Source organism: Aphelocoma coerulescens, chromosome 19, assembly GCF_041296385.1.
Source record: "Aphelocoma coerulescens isolate FSJ_1873_10779 chromosome 19, UR_Acoe_1.0, whole genome shotgun sequence".
In the NCBI taxonomy this organism is placed as follows: Eukaryota; Metazoa; Chordata; class Aves; order Passeriformes; family Corvidae; genus Aphelocoma; species Aphelocoma coerulescens.
This window is the reverse complement of record NC_091032.1, coordinates 9,255,936-9,281,349: the sequence shown is the minus strand read 5'-3', so window position 1 is coordinate 9,281,349 and position 25,414 is coordinate 9,255,936. Positions and strand designations below refer to the sequence as shown.

Genomic DNA, 25,414 nt, shown 5'->3' with positions numbered 1-25,414 from the left:
ATTTTCTTTCTTCTCAGCTCTGTATTCTAGATTTCTTCCCTGATTACAAAAAAATGTTCACACTAATGACTAAGTTCCCACCAGCAATATTAGTATTTAAATTTACCTGATGACATGATTACCCTTGGGAAATGATCTCTTTCCAAGCAGCACAGTAAGTACAGGAGCACAGAGAATGCCTGCATTTATACACCAAATGCTGTTCACATCAATACAAATTACATGTAATACTACAACACAAAAAACCATGAGCTTTTACCCAATTTAAACAAGGTCAATTTGTTCCCATACGTGCATGAGTATGAAAAAGAAGCCACTTAATGTAATCTTGACTTTTTTGTAAATGCAACAGGAGAAGAGCTGCATGAAATACCTCAGAGAAGCATTTCTTGAGTGACTCTGGGACCTTCCCATCAACCACATGCAGCATCTTCTCCATCTCTTCACGGACAACATAACTCCCAGATTCATTAGAGAAAAGGCTGAAAATATCTGAGGAAATAGAGATTTGTGTAAACATCTCACGGCAATGACATTTTTCAAATTTAAAGTTTACAACTGGCTAAGAATGTCAAAGGCTATGCAACAAACAAAGGACTAAAAAATTTAGGTTGCTCCAGTTTCAATAGAGGTCCACAAGGTTTAGGTCAAGATCTCCCTTTTCTTTTACCATTGTAATCAAAGGGAAAATGAGTGTTATCAAGTCAGATTAACAGAGAAGACAAAACAACAGAAGTCAGTAGGCAGATGCTTTTATTTGTTTTGAAAAATATCAATGCCATCCTCCTTCCTCTGCCCACATACAGAGAGCATCAGGCTTTCTGGAGGATCCCAACACTTACATTTCATCATGACTTAGCAAATATTTCATTTTGAATGAATATAGAAAACAAAAATGCACTTAATTAAAAAAAATACAGATAAAAATGTTTCAAAAAATCCTGTCTTTTATTGTGGTCACATTTTAGTCTCACAGTCTTGTTGCTACTGTTTTACGTTATATCACTTACATTTTGTTTTCTCCTCCTCTCTGCCTCTTGTAAGTAGAACTAATCCAACTATCAAGTTATTGAAGTGCAGCCCTTTGGATATTCCTCCAAATGAACAGTAGATAACCTAGAAGAATAAATTAGAGAAGTTAACCAAAAATAGAGAAGTTAACCAGAACCAGGGCAAACAGACATGTCAAAAGTAAGAACAGCAGCTTGTACTGAGGCTCCATCTTATGTGGTTTTTAGGCTCATCACCTCACATTCAGCTAAACACACTTCAATTATTAATTCTGTTACACTTTTGTAGCTCTTCTGGTACCTATAAACAGGCTTTAGTGAAACACAGGTACCAGTCATGAAGAGCAATATAAAAATCCCATGTTAGAACCCTCCAGTGAAGACACTTCTCACTTGCTCATGGTGTTGTTTCCCCACACTTCTTTATCAGGGCTGAAATCTCCTCCAGGCTGGGCTCTGATAATCTCAAAGGCATCAAGGAGATGCAGCAGGAATCCCCAAGCCCAGGCTGGCAGCAGAGAGGGGAACTCCAGAGCCCTGTGAGTCACGGCACCATCACAGGGGTGGTTTCCACCACAGATCAAAATTAAGTCAGGACTGGGAGTGCCCAAACAAAACCAGTCCTGGGCCTGGCAAGGTTAGACCTGGCCAAGCCACACAGTGCTGTGGTGGCAAGAAGGTGATAAGGGAACACCTAACACACAGTGGCTACACCAGGTTTACTGCTGCTCCTGCAGACTGGCTGGAGACACCTCGACAGCACCGTGTGTGTGACCTGCAGAAATCCTCTCCTTGTCCACACGTCCATCTGTCCATCCATCCATCCCTTCAGATTATTAAAATCTGTCTGCAGGCAGGGCAATGTAAATCAATGTACAGCAGCCTTCAATTCTCCAGAAAACATCCTGCAGAACCTCACTTCCCTCCCACAGTGTTACCCAAATTTAATTTCCACAGGGGGCTCAGACCAGCCTCTTCTGTTACTCCAACTTGAATCCATTTACGAATGCTTGAAGGGCTAAATTATTAAAGCTGAGTTTGTGCTTTATTTGGACACAACAACTGTGCAGGCTTCAAGGCAGAGACTTGAATTCCACACTTTTTATGTCTAATCCTTCTGTCTTCACCAGATGCCTTCAAGGCTACACAGCCCATGTGGGCAATTTACCTTCATATTACACTGGACTCATTACTTTTTAAAAATATGCAGCTAAAATATCCACTCACTTCTGCTGAACTTTGTACATCTCAGCTGCGATATCAGATGAGCACCAAATATTACATTTATACATTATTTCAACACAACACAAGAATTGCTCATGAGATAAACAGAGAAAAGGAATTCTATGGATAATGTCTACTGATAAAGGTATCAGTATTTAATATATGTAATTACAACCACGGGCAGCTGGCATTTCTTGGAGTTTAGCTGCTTAATCATTCCTTGGGAAGAGTTTATAAACACTGAGTAGTCACGTAACACCTCAGTTTAAATTCCTAAGGAAGGAACTCCACATTTTTTCACATTGGTGTGGCACTTGGAAAACTCCTAACATGCACCAACCATCAAAATGTGATGCAATTCTGTATTTTCCAAAATTACTTAATGCTGTTGCAGCTTTACTTAAAACAGCCACACCCAGAGAGAATCACAGCAATTTACACTTCAGGATGTAAAATTTACTGTGAGTATATGGCACTTAGTAATTTTTTTCATAAAATTTAAGCCTGACACGTTCTGTTGCATGGGCAACTGATTTAAAAACAAAAGCTGTGCTCATGCTTGCCACCACCTGACCAGCTTTCTTGCAGTTTAACAACATAGACACATCTCTAAATTTCCTTTTATTAACATCTTCATTTTCCCAAGAGATCCTCCCAGAACATTACTGTCCTGAACATTTAAAAAACGTTTTGTGTGCAGGACAATCACACAAATTGTTTGACCCAAGTTCCACTGGTTTCAGTCCTGTTTTATGTCCTAGTTAAAACTCCTGTGTTTTTAATGTAATAAATTCCTGAAGGCCTCTCACTCCTCAGGTATGAAAAACCATTATTCACAACATGCAGAGCACCCAGCCCAGCAACCTGAGGCTCCAAATGATCGGTTTTAATGAGTGAAAGGCTGAAAACTCAGGGTTTTTAGCTGCCTAATGACTTTGCCTGCCTCTCCCAATCCTGAATCCAGGATTTACAAAGCATCCCTTGACTCAAATCCCAATTTTGGCCCAATTTACAGTTTTCAAGTTCACAGATTTGATACTGCACTGCCTGAGCATGAATGCTACAAGTACATCATAATTTGTACTCGAATTTTGAGATGAGTTCTGATGGGAAGCCATCAAAAACCAATTATGAGTCTTCCATTAATTTTATTTCACCACCTGGAAACCAAGAACTGCTCTATAACCATAATGAGTGCTGAAAGAGACAATCTGTGTCTTTAAGGACAGATTTTTAAAAAAATAAAATAGAAACTAGCCAGCAGACATTTGAAGCCCCAGAATCTCTGTTTGTGACCAAATCAGTAATTTAATCCTTAATACTGACATAAAAGGGATATAAAAGTACAAGTTAACTCGTACCATAAAATTCTCAGTATGTTACACTATTTCAAACCAACCATGCATTGTGAAAGATACATTTTTTGTTTCATCTTAGGGGTTATCAACTCTCAAAGCATCCTGAAAACACTCAAAAATTAATACTGAAGACAGGCTTTAAACTTTGGGCAAATCAGACCCCTCCTTTTCCACTGCAAATTTTCCTGCTAAGCCTTAAGCATCCACATAAAAAGCAAACTGTTTACAGAAGTAAGTAGTATCATCCTCTTTGCCAACACTTAGAAAAATGGGGGAAAAAAAAGAATGGAGAAAAGACTAAGCTTAGGAAAAGGAACTCTGGCAGAGTGTAAAACCTTCAGCAATGCACACTTCAGCACTCACATTATCTAAATAAAACTGGGAGACTTGCACGCTGCCTCTGAGGTCAACAGCTCTGAGCATGCCAAAAATAGAAGCTGTGACTAGAAATGACATGAAGCAAGAGATCATTTGAAAGGTCTGCCTAATCTTTGTCTCTCTACCAATAATATTTTCATATCTCTCTCAAGGAAGGGGTAACTTTATAAAAGACAATAACTTTGTAAACATGCAGGTGTGCAGGTTGATATTACTTTTTTTTTTAGACATATACACATGGATATATGTTTATATCTATGTAGCAAATTTTGATTCTGGCTATTTGTCAGTTCTTTTATACATTTGTTATGAACAAATTTATTTTTAAGAGCTCATAAAGATTCATCTTCAGAAAACAAAGTAACAGCTAATGCAATCTCAGAGAAACCAACAGCAAGTGCATCTCTGGAGTAAATAAAATCTGTTATAATGGTCTTGTTACAAATTCCCAATCTTTTAATTGCACAAATTTCCATCTGGATATTCAGGTTTACTTCAAAGTCATCTACCAGGCATTAATAGGGTTGGGAGCAGTAGCTCAGCTCATGCTGATTCCATGATCCAAGTCTGGAATATCATTTTCAGGCAGAGAAGGTGCATTGTGATGTTGCATTAAAAATGGGAGGCAATTCAATCAACACCATAAACATTTGTGTGTGCACCATCCAGCTGCCCATTATCCACTGCATTTGGCTTCCCAGGAAAACAGCAAGTTCACAGCTCACCTCAGCAACTTTGGGAGGGACCCCATCACCGAGAACTTCCCTGATGAAGCACTGCTGGGTCATATAATACGAGAGGCCACAAGTTCTCTTGAAAGCATCTTTGAGCCGCTTCAGTTCTATGTCTGTAACTGAGAACAGGGCAAAGAAAAGAAGATTTGGTCAATAAAGATGTTACAGAAAGGTAATAGCTTAAGGAATCTCCAAATCCTCCCCTCCTTACATTTACCTTTACAATAAAAAGAGATGAAGAAATTAAACGCGTGATTTCCCCTAAAGAGTGGGAAAATGGGACTGGAGAAAATGAGATCTAATAAACTACTCTTGCTTGAAAAGAGAGAAGGGAAGCAGACCTACAGTTACCATCAATGTGAACAACAGCTCACTGCCTAAGTTTTCTGACTACAATAGTGGATTGTAATTTGTTCTAAATTCAGCACCATTCTTGTCGCACAAAGGAAAATAAGGCAGCTTTATGATCAATTTTGCATTGCATGTAAGCCAGAGAAATTATCTGCAACCAGCAGTGGTGAATATTATTAAGAGCAGCTCCAACAGCATCTTTCAGGCAGTTTCATCTATTAATCAGCCTGCTTTTCTGAATTAAAACAAAGAGTACTTCACCACCACTACAAGTTCATGAGACAGTGCAGTGAGGTGTGATTTAATAGGAATAAAATGTTGGACTACATATAATTCTTCACCCAAGATTCCCTTGCACATCCAAAATCTGCTTGCCAGCTATACCTGTTCAAGCTTGTTCACAACTGTAAAGGTGGAAAATGTGATGACATCCCGCTCATCCTGGCCTGGGAGCTCCCTGGAAAGCAGTGCTGCCTTCAGATTTTACAAGCACAAAGCAACTTTCTAAGAAAGTGTTTAAGAAAGGAAGGATCTCGTGGAACAAAACAAGCCCTCTGTCTAAAGCCAAGCTGCAGGGAATGGCACATGATCCCCTGGAAGTTCCTGTGGGGTGCAGAAGGAGTATTTACCATGCAGAAGCCCAGAGAAATGATGCTGCACATGGGAGCTGTGTCACTGTATTTATAGCAAGGCCTTTTCCTTACCCTGCTATCACACGCCAGACAGAAACACCACTTTGGCCATGGCCAAAGACTTGTGGAGCTTTTTGTCAGCAAAAAAAACCAGAGCACCTGAGGGCTTAATCCAGCACTCAGTAAAACTTCTACTTTTCAATTAATTCATTCATCAAAAGCAAAAATCAATCCTTAGAAGTAAATCACATTAAAACATTTCTCCCTAATTTTAATCCAAGTCAACACCGAAAAAGATCTTGGCTCCACTTAGCAATTGTGTGTAGAAACAGAAATTGGGTTATGTTTCCTCTCAAATTTTATTACAGATTCTAGGTACTTCTGGCCATAAAGAAAAAAAAATTCAAAGTATCTAAGGTATAAACCTCAATTGTGACCCACACAGCACCAGAGCTATCAATTAGCACAGTGGTGATTATCATTATCACACATCTTGTTTTACTAAAATGAGCCTGCTTTAATTACATGGCAGAAGAATGTTGGTCTCATACTGTTACCTGGCTTACAAGGTTTTTAAATTCCATTATTTCATATTAACATCTACCCAGAGTCACTGTGTGCCTTTCCATGTGATGCTTTAATGAACACTCAGGGAGGAAATGAAGAGAAGTGCTTCACCTCCTCTCACCTCTAAGCACAACGTCACTACAGCAAATCTTCAGCCAGCAGGGACAACTCCCCACACTTAATGAGTGGTGGGATTGCTCGGGGAACATGGATAGGAGAAGCTACTGGCTTTGTAATTTTGGCAAAGCAAAGCAAACAACCTGGATCCTAGACTAAATCAAGCAACAGCTCTTGGATGAAAATATTCTCATTTATTGCAGTTTTTAAATGCCTGCACACACATGCATATTTTTAACAAAAATAGACTCTGTGTTCTGATTTTTTCTCCCCCTCTGTTAATTTTTTGATCTCCTCACCATTTAATCCAATCTGGTTTGGGGTTATTTGGCAAAAGTTTCTATACAAACAAAGCATTTGCTAAGCTGATGCTTACAGCATCCATGACTGCCCAGAGTGCACCCCAGGCAGTGCTCAGGAGTAGGAAAATCCCATATAAATGTATTTCCCATAATCCATGGGAGTGATTGGAGTGCCAGTCAAGGTGAGGAGAAGGTTGGGCACAAGACTTGTCAAGCAATACTCCCAAGACTTTCAAAAAGAACCACACTATCAGTATATTTAACAGGCATGATAAGTGGATACTGCCAATCCATGTTACATTTCAAAAGCAAGTTATTATTGCCAGAGCCCACTCAGTATTATTGTTTGCAGGCAGAAACTACAAAAAAGGTCATGGAATAACAGGAAAGGTAATTACTTCCATTCCTTCCCCAGGAGCCATTAAAATGACTGATGCTGGCCATTTAAAATCATGTGCAAAGCTTTGTAAAGATAAGTTCATTATACATTTAGATCCATGCACATGAAAGTACAACTGAAATGAGAAGAGCATAAATCAAAAATATTATCAATGTTTACTACGAGTCTGGAAGGCAAAATATTTGAATACAAAATCCCAACACGAAAGCACCAATTATTCAACAGAGATAGAACACGATAGCGTGTTGAGAGGAAATAAAACTAAGTCTTCAATTATTAAAGGAACATTTCTAGAAGCAATACATCTATTACTATAATAATATTAGAAATTGGAGCACTCACATCCCCAGAAGCTGCCTTTTTTCTCTCAATTCCACAAGCCCAACACAGGAAGCACCACAGAACACAGAGGCGTTTTTCATCCTGCCTTTCGACACCAGGGTAGTTGACAAACCTGCTTCCTACACTGACTGAAGTTCTTTCATTAGGAATATTCACTTTTTCCAAAGGCACAGACTCCCCAAACACTTCCAGGAGCCAGTTGTCTACAAACACCTCTGAGAAGAGCATTCACAAGCTGCTGTCATTAGACACACGAGACAGACACTACACTATGGGGTGCACCCTTGTTGTATTCACAGCCTGACAGGGAAAAACAGACACTGACACCTTCCCAGAATAAGCTCATGGTAGTGAACACAGCAAAAACCATCTTTGCATCCCACCTGCCAATAACAGGTGGCACAACCTCAATATTGCTGCAGGGAAAGTGACTCAATTGGAAATGCACATTTAATTCCTTACACCTTGAGACCACACAAGTGACCTTTTGACTGTAAGGTTGATTCAAGGTAACAAAACCAAGTTTCACTAATTAGATATTGTGTGATAATTCTTTAAAAAAAAAAAATAACCTATCTGCCCACTTTCAAAAACCACCAATGAAGCAAAGTCCCAGACTGTCACTGTGTCTGTGCTAACTTTGCTAACACAAACCTCCTGTGCCACCTCAGCTGGAGGGTTTCCAGTAAAGCTGCAGACAGTTTAACAGGAGATTAGTGCTGCATCCAACTCTCCAGGGAATATTCCAGCTCCAGTTTGTTTAATAAAGTTTAAATGAAACCACGCAACCTCAGCTAAAAATGTCACCCAGCTTAAAGTAATTGTAACAAACCTTCAGCTCACCAGCTGCCGAGGGTATTTTTAGTTTCCTAGTGTTACTTAAACTTCAGGCTGTTTATATGGATGTACTACTCCACATTTTTGTTTTAATTCCCATCTATACAGATAACAAAATGCGCAGTGCCTTCCAAAACTGGCCCATGCTGGAAACCAACCACTTGGTTCTGCTCTGCCTTTACTCCATGTATTTATCACCAAATCACCCAGGAGTCTTCCTTTTGGACTGAAACTGTATCTGAAGCTCAGACTATGCAAGTCCTACTCTAGACTTAAACCTTGTTTTGCCACCCCTATAAAACTGCTCAAACCAAGCTGGAGGAAATCAACTCCTCCAGTGGAGCTTTGCAAGTTTTGCAGCCACATTCTCCATTCATTTTAGAATCTCTATTCACTTGAGACACTTCTTTCTTTCCACATCCTATAGCTCAAATCCCACTCCCACCTTCTTGACTTTTATCTGGGAAGGTTCTAAAATACCCTGTGGGCAGTGTATGGTTTGGGGTATGGCACCACCTCTGTCCCCTCCAAAGATCACACTGAAAGGACCATTTTAGACAACAAAAACTGGGCAGCAAAATACCTGTCTCAGCAAAAGCTGCTCTGCTGTTACCAGGCTGCTAGTGAAAAATATTAAGAGTCATCATAAAAATATAACTTCATGACTAAATACACATAATATTGATATTTTTGCTTGTTCACGTCCTGTTTTGGAAAAACAGAGAGAAGAAAATTGTTACATCAAAGCCAATTCCTCACTAATCGAAGTACCTACACTGCACATTCTGTGATACTTCCTTAGAGGCTGCTGGATCTGAGCTAAGGTTTGCAAAAATTACCTCAATAAAGTGTTTTATTCAAATACCATAAGAAGGAACTTAAAATCTTCCTTAATTTCATATATATTTGATGATGTAACTACTGAATATAAGAACTGCCACAAACTACAGTCTCTGCTTAAAGGTTAAAAGAAGTGGCTGGACAGGCCTAGTGGAGTTATTACAATTTAAATAAAAATTATGATACATCTCACCTGTGATATATGCATCAAAAGCAAACACAGTAAGTGTATTTAAAATTCCTATTTAATATTTATTTGCAAAGTCAGATCAGCCACAAAAACACTTTCCCTTATAATGCTTTTCCCCCCCATCCTTCAAAATTGAAGCACACTGATGTAAAATGCTGAGAAACACAGGATGAGACCCCAACCACAGCTTTCCAAAGCAGCCACTTGTCTGATGGAGCAAAGGTGAAGAATAAAAGCATTTGAACTCTTAACACTGCCTGAGACACGCAGGCAAGAGACACTTAACCTCTCCATGTCTTCTCTCAGCACCAAAATGGATATAAATTCCAGCCTGCATCAGACAGATGTGTGATAAATGAGCTAAGATATTGTGTAAAACCACTACAAGCTACTACTGAAATGCTGATTTAATCAGTGAAAAGGGCAGAATTCCAAGCGTTTAACTGAAGGAAGGTGGAATTAATCTGTCCTGGCTACTATAAACTGACCAATTAACATCAGGTAGAACTAATTGGACACGGAAACACTTCCAGAATCACAAAAGCTCCACGCAGATCATCACTGCCATTAGGAGGAGTAGAAGTAACCACAACCAAAAAGCTGATTTCTGTCTCAAAAGCCTGAAATACTTCATTTGACTGCATGAAAAGAAAGGATTTATTCTGGTTCACAGGTTCCCAGCACAAAACCCAGACCAGCCCAACCAAGGTAGAAAACCACAATGTATTGACAACGCTGAAAGTCAAAACAGGAACAAAGTACTGCATACACAGGAAAAGAAAACACAGGATTAAAAAGGTCAGTCAAGGTGAAGGGTCAAGAATCTTTCGAGCTCATCTCACTGAAGTACTGGCATTTTCCCCCAGAAATGGAAGCATCAAAATGCCCCCAATACTCTCCAAACACACCCCAAAATCTGAATTTCCAATGTCACTGCTGGATGAAAAGCAGCTTGCTAAGTCGTGTCTTAAAAAACAAAATCCCACCAGCCCTGCACATCACAAGTACACAAAGCAAGCAGTAATTTGCAACCATCAGCATAACATTGCATTTATTCTTTACTAAAAATAACCAAACCTGAATTCTAATAAAACTAACAACTTGCTCATCCTTCAGAAAGCAAGAAAAAAATCACCTGTCTCACATTCTTCCTCAGTTCCAGCTCACGTTTTCATAATTCTAATATTTTGATTTTTAAGTGACAGTTTTAGAGGTTCAATATCAAACTCACAGGGCATATAATTCTCTAACCAGACAATTATCTTCCCTGTAATCACTTGCTCAATATTTCCCTTAGGAATCTTCATCCTAGTTATACATGGAAATTTTATTACTTTTTTCATTAGTCTTTATTGTGACTTAATGGCTGTGGTTATGAAGTTGTCAAGAACCAAAGCAATTACTAAAAAGCTTCAAAGAGGTAAAATGTGCAAGTGAAAGTAAAGTGTGTTTGGGAACAACCCCAAATTGGAGGAACCAACTGCAAAACACAATTGAGATAAATGAACCAGCTATGACTAAAAAGTCAACCTCCACACCCACACACCCCTGCTAAAAAGGAATCCACTTGGGAATATTTTGGGAGAAAACACAGACAAAAAATTCCTGCCTTCCCTAATGGAAAAATGAATTCTCTCTTAAGGAATCTTTTGTAACTGGAATATCAGAAATTCAGTTGAGACAGGGCACCTCCATAAAGGCTTCACAGTCTTTAACACACCAATAACAAGAATTAAAGGATAACAACACCACGGTTTGGGTATTTTAAAAAAAATGGAATTATTCAATCCAGCTGTATTTTTTCCTCCCACCTATTCTTTGCTTTTGGTAGCAGTGGCTCATCCTGTGGATAAAGCTTTCCCTGGTTCTATCAGACCTTCCCCTAACGCATATCAAAGGTTTAACATCTCTGTGCAGGGAGTGGAAGGAGATTTAGTCATTACAATAGGATTTGCCAATTTTCTGTAACACAAATACTTAGCATTTAGTGATGCTTTTAATCTTCAAAGAGCTTACTCCTCACAGTCCCCATTCCCAAAAGAATGCCAGCATTCCCAGCCTGTTTTATCCCTCTCTATCTCCATCAGGGCACGTTGCTGTTTGGATTAACTCTCCCAGTAAGCCCAGTGTGGAGAGGAACTGGTACATAACAGCCAGTGGGGGGGAGGGAGGGGGAAGAAAAAAAAAAAAATAACAACAGTGAAATAATCCTCCCACCATCTGAGCATGGAAATCTTATTGGCTGTATTTTAGATCCTCAGGAATTAAAGGAGCTCCCTGGTCCAACCCTGTGAGCCATGGGATGAAAAGAACCTGAAAAGAACCTGAAAAGAACCTGAAAAGTCACAAAACTTTGCAGATCAGCAAAATCAAATTTACCACTTTTACAACTGCAAATTTAAGCAGAATAAACTGCAATATTAGGGAGAAAAGTGGTTCCTGTTATCAAGTAAAGAACTGGTAAACTCATTCTCCAGGAGCAATTCCCAGCCATGGTTCATCCCAGGATGCCACCTTTCCCACCCATGGCCCCTGTCCTCTGCTGGCTTTTGGGAAAAGGGGGACAAGTTTTAAAGAGTACAAACCATCCTGAGCAGCAGTGCTGAGAACCCTCAACTCCCCTCCAAAAGACAACATGGACTAAAAAACAATCAGGAGTCTGGGATGCCCATCTTCACCTGAGTTCCTCATCTTTTCCTTCCTTAACTTGCTTTCCCCTTCCACTGCTATTTTCCTCTGATGCACCTTCATAGTTGTGGTTTGTCCATGATTTCCCAGGTGAATGTTTCAGCCCTCAATCTTTTCAGCATTTAGAATTAATATTTAGTCCTGTTTAGATTAGAAACTAAACTCTGTTTTTCTGAGCTGTCCCTTCCTTAATTTTCCTGGCAAATACACTGAAAGTTTGTATTGTTATAGGTGAGCAGAGCAGCTTCTGTCACAACTCAAAAAAGCTGCTTCTGCTTTATTACCACCATGAAAATCATCTAGACATTTATGCTTGTTAAGATTCACAAAATTACAATATATAACTCGTTTCCAAGAAATAAACACCCTGTTAAAATGAAAGGCAAGTGCCAACTATGTAAATGTAAACACCACATAAGGACTGTGCTACAAAATAAATGGTAATGTAACAAATATTTCATATCCTGTCTCCCAAGAGTGCCAAAGATACTAAATGCAGCTGTAATATGAATTGTTCTTTAAATAAAAAATAGAGTCTAAGCCTGAAAGTTAAACACAAGCTACAACTTCTACATAGGAAGGCAGAGTTTCCTATCACCTTCAGTGAGGATGAGAGGCAAGGAAGAAGCTCTAATTTGGGATTGCTGGTATATTTTGATCAAATATTCACTCCAGTCTTGGCCTCTGGCAGCTAGAAGAGCCAACTCTAGTAAAGCACAGTACTTACATACTATGACACGAATAATAAAAAATTCAGATAATATTTATACATTGCTACATCTTAATTTCTAAAGTCAGAGGAAAAATATGACTCACTTGCAAGTCAAGTGTTCTGGCACAAACACTCCACGTGTGTGTATTCATATGGCCAACAAAAGGCTCTCTGCTTCCAGCCTTCCTATTCCCAACTCTTGGGGACACATCTGTCTAAAATATAATCTCAAACTCAGATGTAAAGGGAATATTTTAGTGTCAGGTCCCAAATTTCTGTCTCCTGTCACACAGTTACAAACACGTAATGACAAGCTTGCTACACAACCTGTGAATGGCTGAAAAATACCAGCAGAATCACAAATACAGACACTGGACTAGGGAGTGAAGAAATAAAATAAAAACCACCATGTGCTTAGTTCTGAGACCCCATTACATGTTTGGTAGAACACCAAGAACTGAATCAGAGCTTTATTTTCTAACAGACAATAGCAAACAATTAGCATTATTATTATTTCCAAACTCCATTTCCACCGCTGCATCTCCTGTTAAGAGAATCCTCAATTAACATCCTAGGATTCGTATTTAGGGTTATCCTGAAAGATGCCATACTAGTTTTACATTATAGAATTTCTCACTGAAGATATTCAGCATTAGATGTACATTATTCCAAAGGCCTTCCATTGGGAAGGATGAAACAGCATATTTAGATCCACCCTGGAACAGCTGCATGGGAAAGCAGCTCCCAGTCATTCCAGTGCCACTGAGCAGCTCGGATGGATGGGATGACTCCAATTCCAGAGATTCATATGAACACACTGCCCATTGTTCCACAGAAACAGAAAAGGCACCAGAACGACTTTACACCAAAGAGCCCCAGTGCCCTGAACGGAGGCAGCAGCTGGAATCTCTCCCTGAATCCCTGAAGAGACTCACAAGATATCCTCAAGGACATTACAGTCTCTATTAGCAGCAGTACATTTACATAATAAATTATGAACATTCTGTGAGTCTATATTTATCAAATATTTTCTATTCTGCTTTTTAACCTCTATCCCTGTAACACTCTGGCCTCTGCAGATATTTATCCCGTGTTCTGCACTGGAATTAGTGCATGTTGTGGTTCCTTCCTCCTCTGCCCTACCAACACTGCAATCTACTCATTATTTAAAGAATAACATTCGTTCTCACAACACATTTACACCACAATTCTTTATCCAAGGTGATCAGAAGACAATGCTAAATTGCAGGCAATAAAAAAACTGGGGAATTTATTAATGGCAAAAAGATCAATTATAATTCTTTAGGCAAAGACAAATCATGCTGTTAGCTGCAGGATTGGAAAACAGGGACCAAAACATTCTCACATTACTCTTCCACTGATAACCTTCCCTAAGATCCTGGCACAACACAGACCAGGTTGCCCTGACTGCACCAACTGCTCATTTGTCCTAAAGCACTGCTGCTTCAGTGCAAATCCACTTTTTCAATTTTTAAACTAAAATCCAGGATTTAACTGTATCACATCACGAGGGAAAACGTGCTAGAAATCTTGACAAGACTAGGAAATTTCCAGAGTAAGATTTTTGTTCTGGATAACACCTAACAGCTAGAAATGGGGATTGAAAAGAACTGCTTCTTCAGCCCAAAATACATTCATGATGCCACATTCAAGTTCATTTTTAGAACAAATTCAATCTGCAAAACTCAAGTTCTCATAATTACTATCCCAATACTTTCAGTTCTTTTTCCCCACATCCACAGACTTATTCAATCTGGTACTTCCTGTTCTGTTTAGGGCTCTGCGTTTCTTCCACTTTTTTATTTCATTCAAGGTCTCAGAATTTTAAAAGAACAAATTTTGCAAACTAATGGAGTAAAATTAATTATGTGAAACAATTCCAGCATCTGAAGGGAGCTTACAAGGATACTGAAGAAGGACCCTTCATCAGGAACCGTAGTGGTAGCAATGGGTTCACACTGGAAGAGGGCAAGCTTAGATCAGAGAGAAATTCCTGTTAAAATATTTCAGCTCAGGAGAGTGTCACAAACCCTGAGCACTGCCATTATCATCATATGTGAGATAAGGAACATCCATTCAAAACACAAAAGAAACACCAGCATCCATTCTATATTAAATACTTAACATGAAATTAAACTGTGAGTAGATGACAAATGAAAGACCAGCTAACAAAAAGATAGATACAATGTGAATAAAATCACTGGTTTTGAGGAAGAATTCCAAAAGGCTTGTAGTAGATTTTATTTTGAAAGGATGAAGCCTACATTTTTACACAGAATGCAATTATCTCTTATTTTGGCCCGGTGACATTGCCTCTCATAGCTTGTGGGCCCAATTCAGACTCTAAACGAAGTGAAACAGTTTCAAAGGATTTGGACATTAAAAAAAAAAAAAATCATCAAAATAAGTGTTAGAGATTCCTTTTGCCTTTGTAGCTGCTGGCTGGAAGCTCTGGCTCTGAGCAGCTCCCACTGCCTGGCCCTGCGGCTGCAGAGCCTGACCAGAAGGAAGTCAGATCTCTTTTTACAGTACAGACTGTCTCAGTGACTATTTAAAACCACTCTAAAAATCAGAACTGCAGTGTCTGACAAAGCCAGACATTATTTCTGCCCATCCCATCACAGTTTGTCCAGTGCTTCCCATCACGAGGGAGGGGTGGCCCTGCTGGTTCCAAGAGCATCCCTGTCTCAGGAACTCTGGTTTGCAGAGAACTCCTCCTTGGTGAGCACATGAACCTGTGCAGTTTATTAACACCACCATTAATACCTTGTCTTGCCCCAAACACACCCCATGGAAAGCACAGGTTGCCTCCAAATCACATTTCCATGAGATGAGAGAGGCTTGTCCTGGGTTGTGACACGTTGAAAGGAGAAGGAAAAGGAGGATTTGAACACCCTGGAGATCAGGGCATGTCACTCCATCTGCCAAGTCACCCTACCTGTGACAGCTGATCACTCCAGGGGAGGCAATGATTCAGTGAGGAACTGTTTCAGGGCTTGCACCAGTCCTGCATTAAGTAACATTTATACAGTGGGAAATAAACCCTGGGCATTACAAACTGCCTGATTATCCCTTGTCCAAACCTTTCTCAGCCATAGCCTCTTTTACACCACCAAATAAGGGCCTTGTAGCAAATGTCACCATATTTTTATAAGAACAATGGTTTTGTTAAACTATTGGATTATTTAACCAAGAATCTCACATCTCTAGAACTTAGGCACATGTCAGAAAAACACTAAAATAATTAAGGAATTTTCTTTAATTGACATTCTAATGAATGACTTAATGGGCTACATAGAAAAATTCTGATTGATAACTTGCATCAGTTTTTAAGCAGATTTGGTGAGCTACTACAAAACCCACATGCAGACACATTTTGTGCCAAACCAAGATCTGAACTCAGTTTATAGCCACTAAAAATCAGAAATACAGAAGGGCTTTTACACCAGTTTAATAAAACAGCATTTCAAAGCCATGCACTTTCCAAACATGCCCCACCTGTAGGGACCATGTCAGCCCTGCTCAACTGTAAACACAACCTCATAAAAACCCCACCTCTCAGAGGTGTTCAAATTCGTTATGTAAAAAAGAAATGCCAACTACTATTACACAGCCCAGCTGAAAACACTAAAGCTACACAGCCTATGAGATATGGAGTCATCACTAACAAAAGGTAAGGTGTCCCTGAAGAAATCACAAAAGAAAATGTGCATTAGGATTTTGCCACTCTTTTTAGGCAAGCAGGGAATTTTATTCCAGTAAGTGCTAGCAATAATCCAGCATTCAAAGTTTGGTGAATTAGGCCCTTTCAAACTCTTAGGCAGAATCTACCTTAATGGATTTTTCTTCTACATTCATCTTTGCCCAAAGGCTTCATTGTCTCATTATGTAAATGACCTTTTCATATGAAAATTAAATGTTAAAGATGCTTTTTGTAGCTCTTCAATACTGCAAATATCACATGGACATTCACAATAATTCAGACTAAGTATAACTTATAGAAAAAGCACCTGCTTCAAGGAATGGAACAAATTAAGAAATAACTTGGTTTTAAATGCCTAAAAATTGAAAGTCTTAATTAGAATTAACCCACAGAACTTTCTTTTCTATACAGAAACTCAAACTAGGAAAGCATCAGGCAAAGAAGAGCCCTAAAGGAGGCCTGTAGGAGGCCCTAAAAACCCCAACTGGGCAGTTCTGGTTTACATCAGACTTGGAAATAACTAAAGTCAGTGGACAGAAACAATTCTGCTATTTGAAAATGCAACACTTGTCCAACCCATCCTCCATCAGTCCTCTGTAAGCTCACAGCATTTGAAACTTCTTCTTGGACCAAAACAGAGCAGGATTATTTTAGTAATAGTTAACAACTAAGTCATACAGATGTCCTAAGAGCTCAAGACTCATTAGACCTCCTTGTATACCAGATGATTTATACCAATGTATGAATTCACAACCTAACCAAAGATACACTCAATTTTCAGAAGATAGTGACACTTTTTGAATGACAGATATTAGTAACATCTGGGTTTTTAAATACAGAAAAATCCTAACCAGTCCTACCTCAAGGCAGGAGTCATACAATAATCTTAATTTACAGAATTCAATAGACACTTCATGCCTCACCTCATCACACTACTTCTTAATGCTATGTTCTTTTTCATTCTCACAAGGCTTGTCATCCCTTCAGAGGCCCATTTTTTGAATCTGATTTCATTTTCTTGAGTACTAAAGAACTGAATGCCTTACTTATTTTATGAAAGGAGACAGTGGGCCGAGTTCCCTTGAGCAGAGGAAAGGGGTGAGGGTTGTTGTACTCATTCCTGCCATAGTGCCAGCAGCCAGAAAGCCTGAGACTGTTATAAGTCAAGTAAACAGTATTCAAAGTAGCCCACTCTTATTTTTTTTTCTTTCACATTTCATTAGAGATGCTTCATCTCACTCTGAACAACTTCCTAGTTTCTATTTCTGTCTTTTTTTTTTTTTTTCCCTCTGTAAGACACTGTCAGGTAGATTTAGGACTTCATCAAAACAAGGCTTTCCAAAATTCAAGATGAATAGAAATACTTTATAGAATCTATCAGGTTGGAAAGTATCTCAGGAGGTCACTTGGTTCACCCTTGTGCTTGAAACTGGGTCAAGGCTGAATTCAAACCAGCTTCCGGAGGGTTTTGTCCAGGCAGAGCTTGGAAACCTCTAAGGATGAAAGTTCAACAACTTTCTCCAGGCATGTATATTAAAAAAAAAAAACAAAAGAAAAAAAAAAGGTGTTACAGGAGTAAAAACTAGAAACTGATTGGAAACCATGAAAATAACTGATGTCATTGATTAAAATACAAGAAATAAAGCTCAATTTTATGACCCATGAGATATATAGGCATATACTCTATAATCCAAATAAATGTTTTGAGGACTCAGTTTTAGTCTACATCAAGGTAAGAAAATGTATTACACACAGAATAGCCTGATAGTGGTCTTTTCACTCATATCAAGATATTTAACACTCAAAGTAAGGATTTGTTCAGCTTATCCTGTGACCTCCAGCCCCATGGCTGGAATGATATCTATTTAAACTCCCCTGGCAGCTTTCCTGACTGCTTTGATTGGAATCTCCAGTAACACGCTGACAGGACAAAACTGCAGCTAATATTGTGAGCCTGCTCATATTTAGAGACATGATTCACCTGAGAAGTGAGAAACCAGAGAATTCCCAACACTTACTGAATCATAATTCAACTTTTTGAGGGTTTTTGCCTTTAAGATGATCAACTTTTTCTTATTTATGGAACACCTACATTCTTAAATCCTCTTTTCTCAGACTTGCATCACCCTCTGCACATCCAGCATTTGAGCAATCACCAAGTTTCTACTGTGCTTGGGAACCATCTAAGAATTACTAAAAACCTACTAAAAGGATGCAATCATCTCCCACAGAACCACAGCACTCCCAGAAGCCCAAGCAGGTGGCAATATTTACCCCTAATTTGTAAGTTTTCAACTGGCATTTCGTGAAGAGCCTCTAAAGACCACAAAAGGTATCTCAGGAAAGGAAAGTTACCGTTAGCTGAGTTTACTACACCATGTTCCTCATTTCCAATAGGAAATAACTTGGGTAGTTCTAAGCAAGAGGTTGAAACCCCCTGAGTTCACTTCTCTAAAATTGGAACCTGAGGTAAAGGAGAAAGTGGTGGCTGCAATTTAGCAGCTGAAGAATTACAGATTAAAAACCAACTCTCTTCCAACAGATCAAGTGCAGTTGTAGGGAGAAAGGTTTGGGGGTGCTGGTGCAAGGGAGAGGCTGGACATGTCCTGTGTCCTGGGCTGATCCCACAGTGTGGGCAGCAGGAAAGGGGGCATTGTGCCCCTCTGCCCTCTCAGGTGAGACCCCACCTGCAGAGCTGCCTCCACCCTGAGGTGCAACTCCAGAAGGAGGTGCAGCTCCACTTGGAGCTGCTGGAGTCCAGAGGAGGAGGCACCGGGATGATCAGAGGGATGGAGCAGCTCTGCTGGGAGGAAAGGATGAGAGAATTGTTCAGCCTGGAGAAGAGAAGCTTTGGAATGACCTAACTGCAGCCCTCCAGTACCTGAAGGAGCTGATAAGAAACACGGAGAGAGACTTTTTACAAGAGCCCAGAGTGTCAGGACAAGGAGGAATGGCTTCACACTGACAGAGAGTGGGCTTATACTGAATATGAGGAAGAAATTCCTCCCTGTGAGAGTGGGGCAGCCCTGGCACAGGGTGCCCAGAGAAGCTGTGGCTGTCCCATCCCTGGAAGTGTCCAAGGCCAGGTTGGAGCAACCTGGTGTCACGGAAGGTGCCCATGGCAGGAGGGTGGAACAAGGTGATCTTTGAGGCCCCTTCCAACCCAAACCACTCTGTGATTCTAAGAAGCATCTTCTCATCAGTTCGTGGAAGTTTCAGTGGAATTCCCCACGTCACTCGTGCCTTGTAGTACATGCTCAGCAGAGACTACTGAGGTGCCCTCCCAAAACAAGCACCACGACTGAATGCCAGAGTTGTGAAATAATTACTGCTCTGTCAATTTGAGCGGCCACTTGTAGCTCTGCAGCTTTATAAACAGGAAGTGTGAAGCTCTGCATTCATACCTGCTTTCATCATATGACAGAGCCCTGAAGCCATCAAATACTGGCTGATATAACAAGCCTCACTATAGAATCTAGACTGTCTCCACAGTGGATTCTATTCATTCTGGTAGCTAAAAAAAAGGCTATGAGACTTCTAGGCACTTTCACCACATGCCTCTGGAACTCAAGGCTCAGAAAGATACAGGTTTATACCCTTAGAAAACAACATATCCTGAAGAACCTTCACCTCCCTATCGTGGTCAAGCTCTGGTTTTCAGATATGAGAGAAAACAAAGCAGAGCAATCGCCTTTGTGGAATATAGAAAGAAGAGAATAAACCACTAAAATGGTTCCCTGATAGTTTTTCCTAAAAAGATGTCTGGGATTTAAAAAGTTAATTTCATAATCTGGAGTAATAAAAAAGCAGTTTTCCATGGGCTCAAGGGCTGAGTCCATGGATTTGTCACCAGGCTGAGATCGACAGCCTCAAATAGATGATTATATATTTGCACAAGTTTTCCATCATCCTTTTGTCAGATTTATGACATCTGTACGCTTGAGGATGTTAATGATCAGACACCAGATATATTTGCCTTGATTTAAATAAAACAAATGTAGCTATTTTTCAAATTCAATCAAGACACAAAAGGTCATTAGCAAGATTTATCCTCTGCCCATCACACAACATTAGTCATTACTGGCACACGCTAGCCAACCTTCTCGTGGATTAGAGCGGGTTTTTGTTACTTTGATGGGCTTGGTGTTCTCCAGTTGGTACCATCTCAGGGACAGACAACCAGGGGAGAAAACTGCCTTCAAAAACCACTATTCCATGAGCTCTCTAGAGGCAAAACCTGTGCAATTGATACACCTGAAAGTTTTGCTTCACTGTTAGCTGGCATTTTAACTGCGTGTATGTTTTCCAACAACAGCACTATTTCTGTGCTTTCATTTTGCTCTTTTTCTCAGAGATCACTGTGCACAAGACCAAACACAATGAAATGGATTTATCAGCAGTCACCCATTTCTCCAAATTCTATGCTCACTGACCATGCTGATGTTGTGGCAGCTCCCCTTCTTCCATCCTGCACATATGAAACAAAAATTTTATCTTGCTTTGAGCAGAAGGAAAACTCTTCCTTCCTCTCCGGCCCAAATTTGACAGATCTGTGACTATTAACTGACATTTCTTTTAAGTGGTTCCCTGACTCAATAGTTAGCATAGATAATTTAGCTGGAAATGGCCTGAATTACACCTGCTCTAAGTAGCATTCACAGAAACTTTGACTACAGATTCTACGGTTTCATAATTCACAAGTACATACATAAATTTATGCTCAGTCTACGATTATCCTCTGAAAGTTACTGAAGCAGAACACATTAACAGCCACTGGAAAATACAGTCCTTAGGGATTTGAAATAAACTGGCCACCAGTACCATGTAGGCATCTCTTTCCTGGAGAATTCTTATTAAAATATTCTATATACAACAGTGCATACACAGTACAGGAGCTGCTGTGCTGGAGCTAATACAATAGTGATAAAAAGTTCTTCCTTCTATAAAGTTTTATCGGCCCAAAGACAGCCCTTTAAGGAACTGGGTGTCAAGACTGGCAGCAGGAGAACTAAAAGATAAGGCAGGCTTTAGAGCACCATCTCCATGGCATAAGGCAAGGCCAGAGCACCCAGACAGCCTGATGGACACAGAGGTAGGAGAAGAGTGGGAAATCAGAGGGAAACATTGGAAAAGGCACCAAAACTGACTTTGCAGCACTGCCCTAGGAAGAAAATTGCTGTTGGAGCTTAGGTCTAGGGAAAAAAGCAACAAGCTCAAGAGCCACAGTACCAGTTCATGCCATCACAAATTTAGTTTGATAAAATAACCCGCAATTTTATGCTCAGTTTGGAACAAAGCACTTCCTACTTCACCTCTAACGACCTGCCCAAGAATTTAATCTCCTCACAAAGAATCCATCCTCAGAAGGAGGTCCATGGGGTCAGGAATAGCTCTCCTCACTTCTCATCTCATACCTTTTCCACAGCAACATTACTTTGTGCCTCTGGCTACTATAAATAAGATGACCACAATTGGCAAAATTCATAAAAAGAGATGTCTAAAATAGCATCCCTTGCTTTCCATTGCCAAGCTGCACAGGCAGACACAGATCTCAGGGAGGCTGATGAGAGTCCTGTGACCTGCACTGGTGGACACAGGACAACTTCACTGTCCCCATCCACACAGCCACGTCACCACAGCAGTGTCAGCTGCCTGTGCCAAGGAGCAGGAAGAAAATAAAACAGCAGGACCATCTCCTGCTCAGGGGTGGAAAAGGCCATCAGCACCAGCCTGCTCTGGCACTTTCATCTCCTTGAACAGAAGTTACATTTTACCTACAGTTATTTATATTGTGAGCCTTTAACTGCAACTCCCCTCACCTTCACAGCCTTCAGCTACTACCAAAATGGAATTGCAATAAATGAAATTGCTTAAAAGTCGCCCTTATTTTCTGAAGCTTACAGAAGCAGTGTTTTTCCAGATACTCTGAACAACTGAAATTCAAACTGGTGACTCAAAAATACGATCACAGCATTCTGAATGATTACCACAAGTACAGGTAACCACTACTGACTACTCATGAAGAATTCCCAGTTGAAAAATTTGAACACTATCACCTAATACAAAACTTTCTCGGCATTTAACAACCAGGAAACAATGTTAGAGAAGGTGGATCTAACTGGAAATAAATGTATTTGGCTTTCTTTTTTTAATGTTTGCATTTATCTGTTATCTCTGTTTGTGTCCACAGAAATGCCACAAGTACCAGCAAGGTTCTGTGGAAGTAAGAATGGTCTAACAAGTAACGTTTTGATAACTGGCCTGTTTTATACATACAGTGGTTCACTGGTTAAGTAAACAACATAGTTATTTAGCAAAACATTAATTTATAACAGAGTGCCTAAAACAACCTTTCTGGTCTCCTACAGAAAAACAGTATTGAATGTCTCATATAGAGAAGAAAAACATTCAAAAAAATAACAAAGAAAAGTATTATATCCACTGCGCAGAAATAATTTCAAATAACTTTTTAAGAGACCAATCTTATTAATTATGAAGCATCCAGATCAACTTCCTTGATTCTGAAGCAGTGTAAGAGTTTAAATCTAACTTTAAAATTCAAAACACTTGTTTTTTTCTTATTTAGGAACTTTGGAATATACATCGTGACCAAATGACTGTATTTTCCACCAAACAGCTTATTTCAAACGCCTCCTGATATATTTAACTTCACACCTCTACCAAGCTGCATTTATAACTCCAGCTCTTCTAAAAATACATGCACCAAAGCTTTCAAAGACTTCCTATACTTTCACTAGCAGTGAAAATTCTTCAGGGCTGTTATGTTTAAAATCTGTAACGCAAGTGACTTTGAATCATACATTTGTTTCTCCTGCTTGACACTACGCTGCTCCATTTCCTATCTGACATGGCATCCCTCAGAAGCTCCACCAGAAAAAAAAAAAAAAAAAAGAAACACAAAAAAACCAACTAGAAAATATTTTAACAAAACCCCCAATTTCACATCAATTTGTTTCTCTTTCAGTTAACACGCAGTGGGTTCCTCCCAGTTTTCCCTAATCACTCCTGACATGCCTCTCACATGTAAGCAGGAATAAAAAGGGCAGCCATAGATTGGCTTGAGCTTATGAATTCTATCAGGGCTTTAAATATCAAACAGGTGAGCTGCTTTACCTGCACTGCATCACGTGAACGCACAATAGGGCAACAATTACAAACACCTGTCCTCCCTGCAAACCATTTACTGCTGAAAATTCCTGTCCCTCTTTGTCCTTGGACTTGGCTATCAGTTCTAGAGTCAGGCAGCTTCCAGGGTGTAGCTTGCTGTCGCCTTGGAGCCCTGCAGCTGCAAGCATTCACCATTCAGCTTGTTTATGTTTTCCTTTCGCTAGTTCCTCTTTAAATTCTCCGGGAGGACCCTAAACCGGGCTAAAACAGCGACATCAACCCCGAACCACGCACGCCACATCCATCTTTCCATGCGGAGCTGCAGATGCGTGATCCCCGAGCACGGGGAAGTAAACACGAGGAGCGGGAGGGACGGCAGAGCCGGGAGCTGACAGCCCTGTCACACCGGGATGGCAGCGTTTCCCGATTTATCCCGGCTGCCCGCGAAGAGCCGGCCAGCCACAGGCGAAGGCCGGGCCGAGGCCGGCGGGAGGGGACGGCACCGGCAGCGGGGACCGGGCCCTGCCGGGGCCGCGTTAAATAAGGGGAGAGAGACAAATAAATAAATAGATAAGATAAATAAATAAATCAATAACAGGGTGGGGGGCGAAGGGTGCGGGGAAGGAGCCCGAGGGAGCGCCCGAACGGCGCCAAGTGCCTCCGCGCGGGGTCCGTCATGGTGGTGCCGCCTCACCGCCCGCTGGCGGGGGGCAGCGCGGGGTCCCCCCCCACCCCGCCTCCAACCTCCACCCACCCTCCCGTCCTTCCCCGCCGCTCCCTCACCCCTCCGCAGGGCCTCGTCGTAGCCGAGGAAGCCGATGCGGGACTCCTTGGCGCCCATGGTGCCGCTCAGTCCATGGCCGCGGCGGCGCCCGCCGGAGCCGCTACCGACGGGGGGGGGGCGGAGCCGCCCGGGGGGGGCGGGGGGAGGAGGAGGCGGCGGCCGCGCGCCCGCCCCGCCGCAGCAGCCTCCATCGCGGGTCACGTGGGGCGCGCGCGCCGCGTCACGTGGGGCGCGGGGAGGACGGGGCGGGGCTGTGATTGGCCATCGCCACCGCCCCCCCCCCCCCCGGGTGCTCCCCCCCCGCCCCCTCCCGGCGCCCGCCCGGAGGCGCCGTCGCGCGTCCCCTCAGGGGCGGCTGGGCGGGAAGCGCAGCGGCGGCCGGGGCTCCTGGTGCCCCGGCTCCGGCTTCGCCCATCGGCCGCAGAAGAGGGAGCTGTGAGGAGGAAGGACAAGGCTCTGCCCCGGCACGGGCTCTTCAGAATGTGTCGCTTGCGAGAGCTGTCAGCGCTTCCCGTAGCGTGCACCGGGGAGAGGAGAAAGGCTGTGGTGCGGTGGGGCCCCCGGCGGAACAGCCCCAGTCTCCTGTGGGAGGGTGAGAGTCGCAGCGCCCTGAAACCGCAAAGGGAACGGCCCGTCAATCCCCTCGATCCTCGCAGGGAGCAGCCCCTCAGCCCCCCAAACCTCACAGGGATCATCCCCTCAATGCCCTTAAACGTCACAGGGGATCAGCTCCTCAACCCCCAAAAAACTCATAGGGGATCAGCGTCTCAAAGCTTACAGGATGAGCCCCTCAACCCGCTCGAACCTCTCAGAGGGAACAGCCCCGCAACCCCCTCAAACCTCTCAGGGCACGGTGGTTCTCCTCAAAAAGTCCTCTAAGTCGCAGGGCTGCAGGCATGGGGTGACAGTAGGAGGTTCCTGTTCCATTAAAATCTCTTTTCACTGTCTGAAACAGTAACACGCGCTGAATTGTAAAAGGATCAAAACCACCACTGCCCTTTGCTGTTCTCCAGCGTGTTTGCTTTTAGTATTCAGCCCAGGACTGACACAGAATGGGAGGATTTCCCAAATGGCTTTGTTACAACATTAAGCCTGG

The 25,414-nt window shown here is 41.5% G+C and overlaps 1 protein-coding gene across 4 annotated transcripts in view; it reads right to left on the bottom strand.

Moving 5' to 3' along the window:
• Window positions 1-24,420, bottom strand: part of USP32 (ubiquitin specific peptidase 32) — a 62,336-nt gene extending 37,916 nt beyond the window's left edge. For 3 of the 4 annotated variants that reach the window (XM_069033097.1, XM_069033099.1, XM_069033101.1), the window contains exons 1-4: window positions 24,318-24,420; window positions 4,696-4,823; window positions 1,011-1,116; window positions 374-492 (exon numbers count right to left, since the gene is read on the bottom strand). In XM_069033097.1, coding sequence (XP_068889198.1) covers window positions 374-492; window positions 1,011-1,116; window positions 4,696-4,823; window positions 24,318-24,375 — 411 coding nt within the window. In that variant the 5' untranslated portion in view covers window positions 24,376-24,420. Of the gene's footprint in view, window positions 1-373; window positions 493-1,010; window positions 1,117-4,695; window positions 4,824-5,439; window positions 5,618-24,317 lie in introns of those variants that run through there. The other variant, XM_069033100.1, reaches the window with a different exon arrangement.
• Window positions 24,421-25,414: the final 994 nt, after the last annotated feature.